Source organism: Vipera ursinii (assembly GCF_947247035.1).
Source record: "Vipera ursinii genome assembly, chromosome: 10".
NCBI lineage: Eukaryota > Metazoa > Chordata > Lepidosauria > Squamata > Viperidae > Vipera > Vipera ursinii.
This window is the reverse complement of record NC_139520.1, coordinates 15920231-15937124: the sequence shown is the minus strand read 5'-3', so window position 1 is coordinate 15937124 and position 16894 is coordinate 15920231. Positions and strand designations below refer to the sequence as shown.

At 43.2% G+C, this 16894-nt stretch overlaps 1 protein-coding gene across 1 annotated transcript in view; it reads left to right on the top strand.

The window, feature by feature from the left end:
- Window positions 1-16894, top strand: part of VSTM2B (V-set and transmembrane domain containing 2B) — a gene marked incomplete at both ends in the record, with an annotated part of 42090 nt that overhangs the window by 7615 nt on the left and 17581 nt on the right. Inside the window, 2 exons of the mRNA XM_083370473.1 lie at window positions 2021-2050; window positions 7726-8239. Of these exons, the coding sequence (XP_083226599.1) occupies window positions 2021-2050; window positions 7726-8239 (544 nt within the window). The remainder of the gene's footprint in view (window positions 1-2020; window positions 2051-7725; window positions 8240-16894) is intronic.

Below are 16894 nucleotides of genomic sequence, written 5' to 3'. Positions count from 1 at the left end.
CAAATTTCTGCACTATTTCAAGCCAAAAAGAAATACCATGACAGATTTATTTTATTGGAAAATAATGTAATTCTTCTGGAAAAATTACAAGAAATGTATCAGCCATTTATACTTGGATGCTGATGTGAAGCCTTTCTTTTATTAAGAAACACTGACACCCACTTGCAGCTGATCAAAACTGACTTCGCCGAGAATGATGCTCTTAGTCTGAATTAGCTTTGCCCTCTGCCAATACAGTTGTAGCACAGCCAGTTGTGATCAAGGAAAATTGCGTGCTAGTGCAGCGTCCACTTTTTTTCCGGATCAAAACAATATCTCCAAACATTAAGTCCGACTTTATTAAAGGATGCAGAATATCTTAATTGTGTGTATTTCGGCATAATTTCTTCAGGGTTCACGCTTTTCTCATTGCAGTGGCTACACCGGTGCAATTTTTTTTTAAAGACTCACACCACTGTAGCTTAGATGTGCCTATGCTTTAACATTCACTGATCATGCTGGGTGGTTTTCTCTACTAACTTGTTGCTGTTTATCTCTGTGTTTGTTAAATACACTGCCTGTCCTCTTAAAACATTCCCAAGATGGTGTACAAAACTATACATGTATAGCTTTTCTGCACAATAATTTTTAATCATCCAATAAGAAGCTCAAAGGAAAATTCATCTATCAGCCAGCAACTAAAATGCTTCCAGCGTCAGTTCCAGACCGTTTCAATCTTAGGTTTAGTAGTATACCTTCAGTGAGATGGGTGGCATACAAGTTTGATAAATAAATTGTTCCACAAAATCTGCTTAATTATCACAGCAACTGGCTGATCTTGTCTGAATGTAGAAAGTAAGTGAGGTTGCACCTGGTTAGGACTAGAAGAGAGACTACTAAGAAGTACCCAGGTTGATTAAAAGATCATAAAACACCCTAAAAGCGGTAGGACAATTTCTAAGATAGCCAAGGCTCTCCCGCTTTGTGCAGAGGGTTGGACTAGAAGACCTCCAAGGTCCCTTCCAACTCTATTATCCTATGTTCTAAGCTTCAGCATCCTCTGGATTGTGCTGCTTTTCTCAGCATGAGAAAAACAATGTTGTGACTATGAACCACAAGCCTGGAGGGGGAGCGATTTTGTAACCCATGTGGAAAAGGGGCCCGGCTTGTATTATGATGCCACAATGTTGCTTTCCTCAACCTGATCCTCTTTGTCCCCTTTGTGGATGCCCCTACCTTGGAAGCGCCCATGAAATCTCCAGGAGCTGAGCTTGACCTGAAGAGGCTTTGCCTTCAACAATGCGAGAAACAATTCCATAGTTGAGGCATCTCCACTGAGAAGGACCTATCTGGGTTCACATCCTATGGGCCAGAATCAAGATGGGACCACAAACAGGGCTTCCGCTGGCCGGTCTCAACCCAACAGTTGGTCGACAGTAGAGAAAATGGGGACATTCGTGACGGTGACTGAAGTCCTGCCTTGGTTTTGACACGTTGCCTTGACTCTTCCGCCTATTTTTAAAGCTTATTTCGATGGGTTAGCTCAGCGTTTGTAAGAGCCTATTTTCGATGGCTTTGACAACAGACCTGCAGGGTGGGAAGAAGAGCTAAATAATGTATAAAGACATTAAAATGATTGCATGGTAGGAAAATGGATTTTCAAAGCTAATATTTCAATGCCGGTTCTTCCCCAGCTCATGCCATGGCAATTTCACATGCCTGTTGGAATTGTATTTGCTTGAAATATAATAAACTAAAGGGTTGCTAGTTCTTCTTGCTCCCAGCTGTTGCTTTCTGGTAGCAAAAACTATAGTATCTACATGACAGGAATCTCCTCAAGCCAGCTGTGGTTTACCCAATGCGTTAAGAGTGTACTCTCAATCAAAATAAAGTAGTCTTTTCGTTAACCTTGATAAAAGGATTCTGAAAAAAGTATTATCCACTCCATCTTGGTGGAGAGGGAAAGAAGTGTTGTTCTTGATCTTCAGAAATCTCCTGTTTCATTTTTCTCCTTCCTTTTTTTTTCTTTCTCCTTTTTCAGGCAACCAGTAAAGATGCAACTAAGATCAGCGTAAGTACCTGCCAAAATGCATGTATGGCATATTGTCTGTCTAAAATATTGCAGGGGTTCCTCAAGGTTAGCTTTCTTTCCTGCCTGGAAATGGTCAAAGAGGCACCAGGAGCAAAATTTAACGCATTTAGAAATGACCGCCTTCCTATCAAATTCATTGCACGCTCGTTATCAATTAACGGCGAGGCCGTTACAATCAGCTAATTGCACTGCTGATTGAGCAGAGTCTATCTCTGGCACATAGATAGGGAACAGCTTGGAAAAGTCCACTTTCCTCCTGGAGCCTTTTGGTCCTCAGCTAGTAGAGAGACTAATTTGTCTCAGGGTTTCTCATCTCCTCAAGTCCTGGTCTCAGCCCGTAACAGAGAAAGCCAATGGATAGTTCAGGAGGCCACATCCCCCAGGAGAACTTCAAATGTAGGTGGAGATAAGCCAGGGTCAAAAGAAAGCATGAGTCTCTCTCTCCATTCTCTGTCTCTCCAGTCAGTCGGAAAAAGGTGGATCATTTCGCCATAAGCCTGCATTAGTGACTCGTGGAGAGACTCTAGAAAGGGTACAGAGAAGAGCAACAAAGATGATTGGGGGACTGGAGGCTAAAACACATAGGGAACGGTTGCTGGAATTGGGTATGTGTAGTTTAACAAAGAGAAGAGTGAGGGGTGACATGATAGCAGTGTTCCAATATATCAGGGGTTGCCACAAAGAAGAGGGAGTCAAGCTCTTCTCCAAAGCTCCTGAAGGCAGGAGAAGAAGCAACGGATGGAAACTCATCAAGGAGAGAAGCAACCTGGAACTAAGGAGAAACTTCCTGACAGTTAGAAGAATTAACCAGTGGAACAACCTGCCTCCAGAAGTGGTGAATGCTCCAACACTGGAAGCTTTTAAGAAGAGACTGGACAGCCATTTGCCTGAAATGGTATAGGGTTTCCTGCCTGAGCAGGGGGTTGGACTAGATGGCCTCCAAGGTCCCTTCCAAATTATTATTATTATTATTATTATTATTATTATTATTATTATTATTATTATTATTATTATTATTATTTGAACCGAGAGCCATATGAATTTAGATCGAAGGGGTTTCATATAGAGGTAGGGCCACAGGCTGCCCACCTCTTGGCCTGAGAGGCAGATTACGTTGGGAAGAATGAAATACTCTCTCTTGTTTTCTAAGATTTTACCACTTCAAGATGCACCTGGGAATTCTACATGTTTGGATGCAAATGCCTAGGTTTTGTTTCGATGGCAAAACATCTCCCCATTAATGGAGAAAAGAAGATTCCAAGGGAAACATTAAGGACAAATAGCCCCATTGTTTTTACTGGCATCCAAAGGCATTTTAAGAGTTTGCTAAGGTTCCATCTTGTATGTAAAAATCTGAAGCAGATGATTGGAGAGATGGTAGGACAGATACGGAATACCATAGAGCTAAGGTTTAGCCTACAAGGATTTGTAGTTTGGAGGGGATAGGTTTAATGGACATTCTTAGTACCTCCATCCTTTTATTCTCTCTCCTTCCTTCCTTCCTTCCTTCCTTCCTTCCTTCCTTCTCCTTTCCTTTCCTTCCCTTCCCTTCCCTTCTCTTTCCTTCTGTCTTTTCTCTCTCACACACATGACAGCTAAATAATTGATGTAATGTCAACTTTAAATTTGTGGCGTTTGTCATGGTGTGGAAAAGCTTCCAAACTGGTTTCACGTCTAACAGAATGACCACATACTCTTTTGGGCCTGCTGGGTGTGCTAGCCTGGTTTTGCTCTATGGCTGATTGCACCTTAGATTTCAGAGGCTAATCCATCATTCACCCACCTCTGTCAAGTTCATTTAGACTATACTACAATGGAACTACGCTTGTTGATTTGAAACACCCTTCTGTCATATATGGCCTCCTCTTTGTCCTACTCTAAGGTGCAGCTTGGTCATGCTAGCTACACCCTTCCAGATCCTGCTTGTGAAGTTACGAGCTATTCAAATACCGGAATAATAATAATGATGAGGTATCATTATTAATTTAATTTTAATTTTAATTTAATAACATTTATATACCGCCCTTCTCCCTGAGGACTCAGGGCGGTTCACAGGGCAGAATAAAATAACCAATACAAACATTAAAAACAGATTAAACAATTGCCCTAGTTAAAAACAATATGATACAACGCTAAAAACCCCCAGAAAAATTAAAAAACAAAAAATAAAACAACCCCAACACTCCCCCTCAGGCTAGGCCGGCTTGTACAAACAAAAATGTCTTGAGATCGCGGCGAAAGGAGCGAAGATCGGGCGCCATCCGGAGCTCTACCGGTAGCTGATTCCACAGCTCCGGAGCGCCCACAGAGAAGGATCTCCCCCTGGGGGCCACCAATCGACATTCTCTGATCGGTGGCACCCTGAGGAGGCCCTCTCTGTGAGAACGCACAGGGCGCAGGGAGCTTGATGCCGGCAGCAGATGTTCCCTGAGGTACTCCGGCCCCATGCCATGGAGTGCTTTGAATACCGTTACCAGTACCTTGAATCTATTGAGGTATCCCATTTTCTTTTTCATCTAAAGACAAGCAAAACTACTTAAAATCCAGGTTTAAGTAGAGAGCAGCTAGAGAAAGACTAGATTTTATTTTATTTTACTTTTACATTTACATTAAATCAACCAGATGCGGTTGATAGGTTGCCCATTGAATAGGGTGCAGGCTTGACTGAATTGGTCTCTTCTAGCTGCGTGATAATATAATTCTGCGATTTCCCACAAGGAATTTCAATTTTTTTCTTTCCCTTTTTATTTTCTTTTTTCTTTCCATCTCTTTCTCCTTTTCTTTTCTTTTTGGATGGGAGAAATGTCTGTATGTGTGGGGAGGGGGTTGGCTGGCTTAGATTTTTGTGAGCTTTGCAGAGCATTAAATGCAGAGACTGTATTGGTGCTTTAATGAGGAAAAAGGGGCCTTGGATTTAGTCTGGGGAGCAGAAGCACAGAATGAGTGTCTGGATGTGATTGGAACCTTTTCTTTCTGTAAAAGGATGAAGACAGGATTAAGAAAGCCCAGCACGTTGGGGCTGATATTTTGACAGGTGATATATTTTAAATGCATTGTTGCTGGAAAGGGGAATGGCTAGGATTAACGGCTGGCTGTTGACTGTAGTGGAGAGATGCATTTAATTAAGGGAAGAAGGAAATGGAATTAGTAGCTGATTTTGGACGAGAGAACCAGTGCTTAGAAATAGTCACTGTGGGCTGGAGAAATAGAAATGGACAGAAGCAAAGACTAACCATGGCGAGCCATTTCATTTGGGAGAAGGGCAATTCATTTTGGAAGATGAAAAGCACCACCAAAAGGCATCGTACGTTCGCTTCAGCTAGAACAATCAAAGAATGATTTGATTTTTCAAGGCATTGCTTTTGAAACCCCATCATGAACATTGCTTGATTTTTTTATTTTTTATTTTGTTGTGGTTGTTGTTTTGGCCTCTGTAAGCCTGTCATTGCCATTTTCAAATCTTGATTTTGTGCCTTAAGGCCACATGGGAATATATTTGTCCTCTGTTTCATAAATCACAATTAAACAAGCTATGGCTTAGCAATAATATGTAAAGCTAAAATGTAACCAAGAGAAGCAAAGTTCAAGCAGCTTCAGAATCTCTGTCTTCTCCTTGCAAGTCCTGATCCAGGTTCTTTCCTGTGCTGGGACCATTTATGGTCCTGTGAGAATGTGAGGGAGAAAAACAGCTTTTCTACAAGATCAGGGGCATTTTTGTGGAATGCATGAGGGTTTTCAACTTTTCTGATACTCAAAACAGATTCTGAGATTGCGAAGCTATTTGTTATAGCTTTCAACGAAATCCAGGCTCGTGCTACAAATCCTTCTCTGATTTATCCATCCAGGAAGGTGCATTTAGATCTTCATCCACTGAAAACCAAACCTCCTTGAAACCATAGTCATTTGTTATCAGGAGGAGGAGGAGGAGGAGGAGGAGGAAGAGGAGGAGGAGGAGGAGGAGGAGGAGGAGGAGGAGGAGGAGGAGGAGGAGGAAGAGAGCCCTTAAAACTGAGGAGCAGAGACGAATGCAAGATGAAGATTGAAACATTTTAAGAAAACTCTATAATTACATAGAAAGGATGGCCAAGTTCTCAGTCAGGTTTTCTGGAGAGACTCACACATTGAATTGGATCCTACGAACAAAATGCCAGAAAGGCTATTGTAGTAGTGTGATTTGAGACGCACTGCTAGAAGCTAGCTTATTTTCAAATCATGTGATTACAGAATATGGATCAGGGGGTGGATTTTGCAGAGGGATTATCGTACTGCTCCATAAAATGGCTGGGAATTTGAGAATTAGAGTGCCAATAAAACTAGAAGGCAAGAGGGTAGAAATAGAAAGAGGCATTGCATTATGGAAATACTACCTGTGTAGAAATCTACTATATTAGCAAGACTTAACTTTTTTTTCTTGCTACCTCTTCCAGCCCTTGAGACCATCCTACTGTATGATTAGTAGATCTTTGGTCCATGAAATGGACTTTGAATTGCACAACATGTTGCCTGACTGCTTAATTGCCTCGCCTCATTAAATCTTCCTTAGGTTTGACTGCACAGAGCAATTTATAACTAAAAGGAAGCTATGGGGAAATAGGGCCACCTCACCCTCTGAACCACAAAAACAGAATATGCACTAGGACAGATGCATTGTGGGATCAGCTGCAAAAGGGGGTAGGGTCACGGCCCAGAGGAGGAGGGGCGGGTGACAACTTGATACAAAATGTCATGCCTGGGAGAGTCCATGGGAGTTCTGGCTGTGCACCCAGAAGGTCCAATGCTCAACACATGATAGCTTCAAAAAGATCTAATAACCAATGGAAGATCAGCAGTCAGAAGCCCATCAATGGGGTTCCCACTAGAATGGTTTGGACTCAAAGATCCATAAGCCCCAATATATATATATATATATATATATATATATATATATATATATATATATATATATATATGTGTGTGTGTGTGTGTGTGTGTGTGTGTGTGTGTGTGTGTGTGTGTGTGTGTGTGTGTGTAGAGTTGAAGGTGTAGGAGCAACGTTTCGATGGAGTCCCATCCGTCATCCTCAGGCTGGTGGCTTCAGCTTCCTTCCACTACCACATGCTTCTCCCAGAAGAAGGAAGCTGAAGCCACCAGCCTGAGGATGACGGATGGGATTCCCTCGAAACGTTATATATATCAGAAGAGGCTTCTGTCCTCCTCTCCCTACTTTGCTTGTTGCACTGCTGGGAAGGTGATCTTGATGTTATTCTCCACATCCTGCAGGCTTCACAAGGCTTTGTTCTGCCTCTCCCTAAAGAAAGTGGCTTTTATCTGCTGTCTACTACGAAGCAAGTCCAAGCAGGATAGGCGACAGCACCAAGGGGTCTTGCTTTGGCTCCAGTGGTTTCCCCTTGGCTTAGGGATGGAGACTCTAGAGAGGATGAGGGTCACCCTTGTTGTTGCCTTTCCCCTTTCCTAATTTCTCCTTCTTAGTCCACAAACCCAACAGGAGAGGGTAGAAAATCTCCCAAGGACGAGATAAACCCACGGGTGGATTGCTTTCTGACCGCTGCAGAGACTTCGCCACGCTTGCTAGCTACCCTGGCGTGGAAGCCTCCCGACGAGCCCACCGCGGGCCCACCACGCCTAAGTAACCTCTCTTGTCTCCTCTTTCCCAGACGGTGCGCGTCCAGGGCAACGACATTTCGCACCGGCTGCGGCTGTCGGGGGTCCGGCGTCAGGACGAGGGGGTCTACGAGTGCCGCGTATCGGACTACGGCGACGAAGACACTCAGGAGCATAAAGCCCAGGCGGCGTTGCGGGTCCTGGCGCACTTCTCGCCTGCCGACGTGCAGGCGGCCGAGGCCGTCTCGCACATCCAGAGCAGCGGCCCGCGGAGAAGCAACCCGTCCGGGCGAGCCACCGCCGAGCCCGGCCTGGGAGACAAGCGCCTCCTACCGGCGCAGGGCGAAACCGCCGCTGCGGCCGCCGCTTCCTCTTCCCTCTCCTCCTCCTCCTCTTCCTCCTCTTCTTCTTCCTCCTCGGCGTCTTCGGCGTCCTCCGCCGCCTCATCCTCCGCCTCTTCTTCCAGCCCCGCGACTGTGGCGGCGGCGGCGGCGGCGGCAGCAGCAGCCTCGTCGGCCTCGCCTCGGCCGGGCTCCGCGATCGTCCTGCCGCGGCAACGAGGATCAGGTAGGTGGAGGCGCAGCGACACCCGGCGGGGAGTGGCGGAAGCGCAAGGGAGCTGTCCGCGGTGCTGAGCGCCGGCTTCGACTTGGCTGCCCGCAAGACGCGTCCAGACCGCACCTTGCTCTGGGTCAATTCGGTCGGCAGGCTAATAGTTCCTCTTCTGCTCCAAGTTTCGACTTGAGCTCGTCTTTTGCGACGTGTAAAAATCCTCCTTGGAGGGTTCAACTGAAGGTTCGCGTTGTTTTTATTTGGTATGCGCTTCTATCAATGCGCAAGGCGTTGCCCGCCACCCCAATCTTGGGGAATAGGTTAAGCTGGGAAGAGAGCAACTGGCCCCAAGCCATCCAACTAGCTTGGTGGAGCAGTGGGCTAATGCCTCCTTAAGTAACACCAGCTGCCTGCAATTAGTGCAGGTTTGAGTCCCACCAGGCTCAAGGTTGACTCAGCCTTCCATCCTTCCGAGGTAGGTAAAATGAGGACCCAAATTGTTGGGGGCAATTAAGCTGACTTTGTAATAATGCCGCTTGGGGGGTGTGTGTGAAAGCCCTAATAAGCAGGCATATACATAGAATGAAGGCTACTGCTAAGCTTGTAAGCCGCCCTGAGTCTTCGGAGAAGGGCGGGATATAAATGGAATTAAAATAAAAATAAAATAAATCCTATGAGTTTTGGTGGATTTGGGTGGAATCTGGGTCTTCTAGTCCAACACTGTAACCCTAACTCACCTTGGCTCTCCATATAGACTGAATACATTTTCCCAATAGTCTCCCATTTAAATAGGTAGCCTAAAATAATTCTCAACGCACGTTTTCTTCCAGAGGTTGTACTGCAATCAATTTCAAAGAATTTAGCTTGATGTAGACCAAAAATATTTAAACTGAAAAGGACAAAAATTGGGCACTGCTTCGGATAAATTGTGTTTGGGCCAAATGCTCTTTTGAGAGGAAATGTTCTTTCTGAGGGGGAAAAAATGGTTCTTTGAAGAATGAAATTATTTGTATGTGATTGGATGGTGTTTTAATACTTAGAGTATATTTCTGAGTATTTCCTTCAATGAAGCTCTTGTGCCATGAATATTGCCATTGAAAACCTCTTAGTTGATCCAAGAGAGAGCTTTGTATTTCTCCCAGCAGGGCAGTAAATGAATGTAATGCTTTAAAAGGTCAACTGAGTACTTGCCTCCCTAGGATTCAGTATAGAAATAATATAGACTCATTGTATGAAGAAAACTCTATTACAAATTATTATATAAAGCATTTCTCCAAAGCACTATGTAGCATTAGCCAGTAATAGTAAGAATCGCACAGAAGCCACTTGGTTCTCTCACAGAAGCTATTGCAACAGTTCTGTGGATTTATTTTCAAATATCAGCAAGATCATAATTATATGACATCACTCTATTTGAATGTATCTTTAGGTAGTTTGTCATTCTTCCCCCTCCATATTTATAATACAGGTAGTCCTTGACTTGCAACAGTTCAGTTAGTGACTGTTCAAAGTCACAACTGCACTGAACAATGACCATCTGATCAAAATTCAGATGCTTGACCACTGGTTCATATTTATGACCTTTGCTGTGCCCAAGATCATGGGATCCCCTTTTGTGACCTTCTGACAAGAAAATCAAGGGGGAAGCCAGGTTCAAGTAACAACCAGCTTACCAACTTATCAACTGCAGTGATTCACTTAATAACAGTGGCAAGAAAAGTCATAAAATGGGACAAAACTCACTTAACAACAAAAAGTTGGGTTCAAATGCAGTTACAAGTCAAGGACTACCTGTATGAGTAACGTCATATTTTAGGCCCACTACCAATATTGCAAGGAGGAAAATGTCCTCTTGTGAAGACATTCAAGAGCCATGGTGGCACAGTAGTTAGAATGCAGTATTGCAGGGTAACTCTGCTCACTGCCGGCAGTTCAATCCTGACTGGCTCACAGTTGACTCAGCCTTCCATCCTTCCCAGGTTGATAAAAAATAGGACTCAGATTACTGGGGGCAAGATGCTGACTCTGTAAACTGCTTAGATAGGGCTGTAAACCATTGTGAAGTGGTATATAAGTCTACGTCTATTGCTATTGCTATTCATTTAGCTGTGCTAGTGATAAACGTGTTTTATTTGGGGAAATAAATTCCATAAGTCTTCAAAGAGGTTTATTTTGAAGTGTGATTAGGATTGGAATGTAAAGTTTAGACTGAGATTTCGGAATAGTAGGAGAGAAATAGGAACAGCGTAGAAATGTTTAGAAAAGAAAACACCGTTATCAGTGGCTGTGTTGGACCTATATCCTTAGCTTATGCACTCTAAAGATCAAAAGTGAGATTTGTAAGGATCGGGTTATCTCTCCATTTCCCTCACTAGAGGGATGCAATCTATGTATTTTTTGTGTCTCTTTGATTGTTTGTCATCTTCAACTGGTGAAACAGTACATCATAGGGAAACATTTTTTAAAATGATGTACCTCAATGGGGCTAACCTACAGAATGCAACCAAAATCAAGTCAGCAGTAAGCATTGGAAATAGAAATCACATGATTGTGGCTATCTACTGAAGCCATCACACTTCTGTGCAATTGAAATTTAGGAACGTTCTGGTGGCTTCAGTGGACAGTCAGGTGAATGCCAACTTGCCACAACGAAAGTCAATGTGGAAGCCAGCAGGAAGTTGGAAGATGCTTCCATTCCCACTACTTTTTGCCTCCCCTTAGTGAGCGCCTGTTACTCGTCCCAGCTTCTGCCAACCTAGCAGTTCGAAAGCACGTAAAAATGCAAGTAGAAAAATAGGGACCACTACGGTGGGAAGGTAACAGCGTTCCGTGCACCTTTGGCATCTAGTCATGCCGGCCACATGACCACGGAGACGTCCTCGGACAAGCGCTGGCTCTTCGGCTTTGATATTCAGATGAGCCCCCTAGAGTTGGAAACGACTAGCACGCATGTGCGGGGGAACCTTTACCTTTACCTTTTTAGTTATCTGTTTAGGCATGGAAATATCTCTGAAACCACAACCTAGTTGTCTAGCAGCTTATAAAAGTTTTGAGTATTCTAATAGCAAGTCCTAAGAGTGGGACCCACAGTCCGTGTCAGCACAAAGTGTGTAGAGCAGAGATGGACCTTCATTTTGAAGTTGAAAAACACACATTTTTGGGGTGGGAGGAGAACACTTGGAAGATAATGGTATATACATCTTGACCTACAAAGACCTTCACGGCTTAGGCCTTTAGGACAGTTGCTCCAGGTAGAATCTATCCACCCAGAGAGAGGGTGCCATGAATACCCACTCCCTGAAAAATCATGTCAGATATGAAAGTCCTGGTCCACACATGAAGGTTCAATTAAATTAAATTAAAATGATTTATCACTGAAGCCTAGGCACAAGAATCTTCTCAACTAACAGTCAGCACCTGGTTAGAGTTACATAAGGGTCAATGGCACTCAAGGATTGTGGGCTTTAGTTTGCTTGTGGCTACATAGGGATTCTAGGCTGATCCTTCTTTTCACCCTGCCCCCAGGTTCTGCCACTTCTTCTCCCACATCGTGGGACTAGGATAGCAACAGCAATAGCTCTCCCTTTTTTTTTTTTGCAATACTCAGCCTTCCCAGGTCTAAATGAGCCCACCATTTTATCATTCCTAAAAGAATGTGGTAATTATTCTTTTCTGCAAACACTGTAAATGTGATGTGTTCTTTTATCTGGTCCTCCCACACATATGTATTTAGAATATTGTAAGCCAACTAGAATCTAGTAAGTAGTGTACACTGAGGGGGGGATTTATGCAAATAAATAAATCTATAAAATAAAAGTGAACAACTAGAGGCACCCTCCCCCCCAAAGGCTAACATAAAGGCAGCCGAGCCTAACCTGAGGATGCCAAGTATTAAAGCTGAGGTTTTCATTACCCAAAGTAAAGATGTGTTTCCTTCCTTGTGGTATTATCACCTCTGCTTTTTTATTTTTCCATCCAATTTCCAAGTCATCCATTTTCCGGGACAGATCTGCCATTTCAGTACTATGGGGCATGGATATGCATGACTGACAGTACTTGAAGAAGATGTTTCTATCAAAAAAGTGAAGTGAGCAGTTGAAAATAGAAGCTACATGTAGAATATGAGAGTGAGTAGTGGTGGAACAATGGAAGTAAGAATTTCAGTAACTTGACAGACTACAGGCACAACCATAAATACAGTATCTCCATTGGAAAAATATTTGTAAAAGTTGAAATAGTCCTCCATATAGGCCACTGGTAGAAACCATGACAACAACACAGGCATCCCAACATGTTTGCCAGAATGCTATAGATTTAGTTATTTGCATAGGTCACGTCCTGATGCAAATACGGAACATTATTTCTATCAATTACATAATGATGTCATGACTGGCATGATGTCACTTGCCTTCTCTGCAAATACCCTTGTTTTCCAGGGTCAGATATTAGAAAAACAGAGTTGGAAAGGAACCTTGGACATTTTCTAGCCCAACCCCCTGCTCAAGCAGGAGATTTTCTACCATTTCAGACAAATGGCTGCCCAATCTCTTCTTAAAAATGTCCAATGTTGGAGCACCCACAACATCTGGAGTCAGGCTACTCTATTAATTCATTGTTGCAACTGTCAGGAAATTTCTCCTTCGTTCTAGGTTGGTTCTCTCCTTGATTAGTTTCCATCCATCGTTTTTTGTCCTGCCTTCTGGTGCTTTGGAGAATAGTTTGATCTTCTCTTCTTTTTGGCAGCCTCTTATATTCTAGATGAGTAGCAACCGTCAAGAAGCTCTTTGTAGGGACTTTTGGAAGCTTTGGCTCAGCCTCCAGATGTTCAATATGGCACGTATTGAGATTCCAACTCAGCTGGCAACCAAGGGTTGTTTGTCTGAAAGGAAAGTTTCCCTGGTATGAGGTCTTGTTCACCTGCAGCCCTTTTGGACAGATAATTTCTGATGGCTTCTAGATGGAGGTGTGTTCAGAGGTGTGCTCTGAAGACACAGCATAGATACCTAACGTTTATAGCAGATGGTGCAACACAGTGCCTTGCATTCACTGGTGCATCCTGATTACCTTGTTTCTGACTTTCCCGAGTTAGGCTTCTTCACTTAGACAATATATTCACCAGCTGTTTCTTAAACTGTAATTAGGAAGTCTCTGATGGCTGCTTATTCCAGTGGAAAACAGTGGAAAATCCCAAAGAGAGCAAAACCCATTATTTTCTGTTGGTATTAGTCCTAGCCATGGTAAGACATGGAGGAGAGGATCTTCTGGAAAATCTGAGAGCACAGGGGGAAGAATAGATAGCCCTGGAGGTAGTTTGGGTTCAAACTATATACAGAAAAGATGCTGAGACCCTAAGAAAGTATGCAGAGACCAAGATCATCCTCTTTGTTGCTCTTCTCTGCACACTTTCCAGGGTCTCGGCATCTAAATCGTATCCTGAACGGTGGAAGGAACTAGGTGGGTTTAGCCTATTGAAGAGAAGGTTTAGGGCTGACATGATAGCCCTCTTATAGTTGAGGGGCTGTCACAAAGAAGAGGGGATTGACTTATTGTCCAAAGCACCTGAAGGCAGAACAAGACGTAATGGGTGGAAGACCGCTGAAGAGAGACGCAACCTAGAATTAAAGGAGGAATTTTCTGACAGCGAGAGCAGTGAATCAGTGGAATGACTTGCCTCCTGGAGTTGTGCGTGCTCCATCACTGGAGGTTTTTAAGAAGGGACAAGACAGTCATTTGACTGAGGTGGTAGAAGGTCTCCTGCCTTGAGCAGGAGTTTGGATTAGAAGAACTAAGTCCCCTCCAGCTCTATGTTCTAAGGTCTGTGTTTCAGAAAGAACCAACCATTTCAGCCCAGCGATTATAAGGCAGAACCAAGAAGTCACATTGACTGCCTGCCTTGCCATGTTCTGAGCCAACTGCAATGGCTACATTACTTTTCACAAGCAACGAGGAATAATCTTGAAGTCACTGTGACTATTTGCCTTGCTTGTATCCTCCTTCAGCTATTTCCCCATTAAATGTACCTTAATTGGACTACTTCATGGTTCTTAACAGTGTGGGTCATTATAAGCTTTCACTAAATCATTAAAGGGCTGATAATAACAGTAATCTCCATCTTCCTCCACAACTGATTAATTTATGCAGAGCGCTTGTGGGTTACATATATACTACATATGCCTTAATGGAAACAGCCAAATTGTAGTCGGCACAGAGCCATGTTAACAGTTAACAGATGGGCATAAACATTTGCAGCAAAAATAGCATGCGAGGGTAACATTTTCTGCCCAGATAAATTTCATTTTAGCTAATGTATCTGTTGCAGTGTTCTCTATCTCTGGTGGTTTTTTATGTCTGGAAGAAGAAAAAAAGGACACAGTATTAATACAAAGTCTGGGTTGGGCCAAAATTGAAGCAACCAATGGCAGAGAGGATATTTGGGACCAAAAGTGCATCAACTGCAAGAGGTGAAGGTACCTTAGATGAGATCCGCAACTGACTCCAAAATTTCTGTTGCTAAGCGAGACATTTGTTAAGTGAGTTTTGCCCCATTTCTTGCCACAGTTGTTAAATGAATCCCTGCAGCTGTTAAATTAGTAACAACGTGGCTAAGTTGAATCTGGCTTCCCCATTGAATTTGCTTGTCAGAAGGTCACAGAAGGGGATCGCATGACCCCGGGATATTGCAACCGTCATAAATATGAGTCATGGTGCCGAGGCTGTGACCCTGGGGATGCTACAATGGTTGTAAAGTGTGAAAGCTGGTCCTAAGTCACTTTTTTCACTGTCGCCGTAACTTCTAACGGTCCCTAAATGAACAATGGTTAAGTCAAGGATTATCTGTAACTGATCTCAAGCTACGTCTGAAAGCAACCAACCTAGAGATCTGGTTTGGCAATGGTCCTGATGGTCAGTCACAAATGCTAATGCGATGTAATTTAAGAAATCAAAGGTGACCAAGGGATGGCTCAAAGCAAGGCGGATTTTCACGAACGAAAGCAAATCGACATGTCCCAGGATAATGTTGCAGGATCCAAGCTAGGCTGGTCACCAGAGGTTTAATCTTCCAAGCCTTCAGACTCATGCCCATCTTCAGGGAACTTCTCTCCACCGGAATATGTCCTTTGGGCACAGAACCCCAGTCAACAACTAAAAAGCCACACACAACTATAAATACCACACAGAGAATAGCCCAAAGCACACACTGTGCTAGAGAGACATTCCCCAAGGATGGGGTCCAAAACCTCAAAAGACTAAACCTCTGGCCCTGGGAACTGACCCAGATTGGTTCCTGCAAGAAGGATTTTACTCCAAATTTCTGTTTAATCATGAAGCTTCCTGAATTATCTTTGATTCGGTAGCCATTTGTCATGATTTGAAAGGATAGTTCATCAGGGCAGCAATTAAAGTATAATTATCTCTTAAGAGATATGCATGAGTCTTGTGTAACATCATTATTTCTTGAAGAGCCTACATTTCCAGAAACTCTTCAGTTTATGATACATTAACATCATTTGATACACATATTGTTTCTTTGGTAAACGCTAAAGTGCAGTGAGCACCTCTGGAATTATTCAATTTAGCAAATCTATCTATCTATCCCTTTTGCCCCCCCCCCCTGGGGTTAGCAGAATGTATGCAGTTGGCAGCAAGTCTATGAATAACGTATTTAAGAAGGCAGTTGCACAATAAATATATGCCCAGAATTTAATTCATTAAATGTTTTTAATGCATTTATCCAAGATGGGTTTCATTACCGAGATTCAACCCAGCTTTTATTACTGGTATGGATTTTGAAAAGAGAATATTTACTGCCCTTTAGACAGGAAGTGCTTATTGATGGCATAATGTATCCCTGGAATCTAATTGTTTTTGAAAAGAAAATCTATCGAACAGCCGTGGAATGTGAGATTTTTACCAGATTCTGCCATTTGGTTTCCAGCAAAACCATTGGGGAAAATGGATCCGCTTAATAACAGCCTCCTTCACTTAACAGCTATTGTTTAAAATGGCTGTAATTGCAAATCTGATCACATTGTGCCTCAATTTATGACTCCACATCACTTATGACTGTAATCCTGGGCTCAATTGCATCATACGTGAAGGACTACCTATAGTTAAATTGCAGGGATACTATCAAAAGATCCTACTCTAAATCCTTCCACCAGATTCAGATAAATGCATCTCAAATTCGGGAGGGGGAGAGGGAGTGAAAATAGCTCCTGCTGATCCCACATCTCTAAATGCTTAAGATGACCAAGACAGAAAAAAAATTAAATTCACAGGGGGGGGGAAATGATATCACCTGGGATGGAGTGGTTAATTAATTAACTGAACTGTCAATTCAATGAAAATCATCCCTGGTTTTTAATCGCTTGACTTTTTTTAGGGCAGCTTAGAAGATGCAGCCATAGGTCATACACTGTGAGGCTCAATCCCATTAAGGAGACAGCGAGTTCCAATCAAGTCCAGTCCTTGATTGGCTTGCACCAAATAGACAGAATCTTGCCAAACTAAAGTTATAATTTTCTATGCTACATCCTGAAAGATTGTAGGGTGTGACTACCCTGAACCTTTCCCCCTTCCTCCTCCCCGCCACCATCCAGCCTGGAACTGTGCAGTCTCTTAATCCAGGCCCTTTCTAGGAAAGCTCTGTGTTGGCAAAACCTCTCCCAT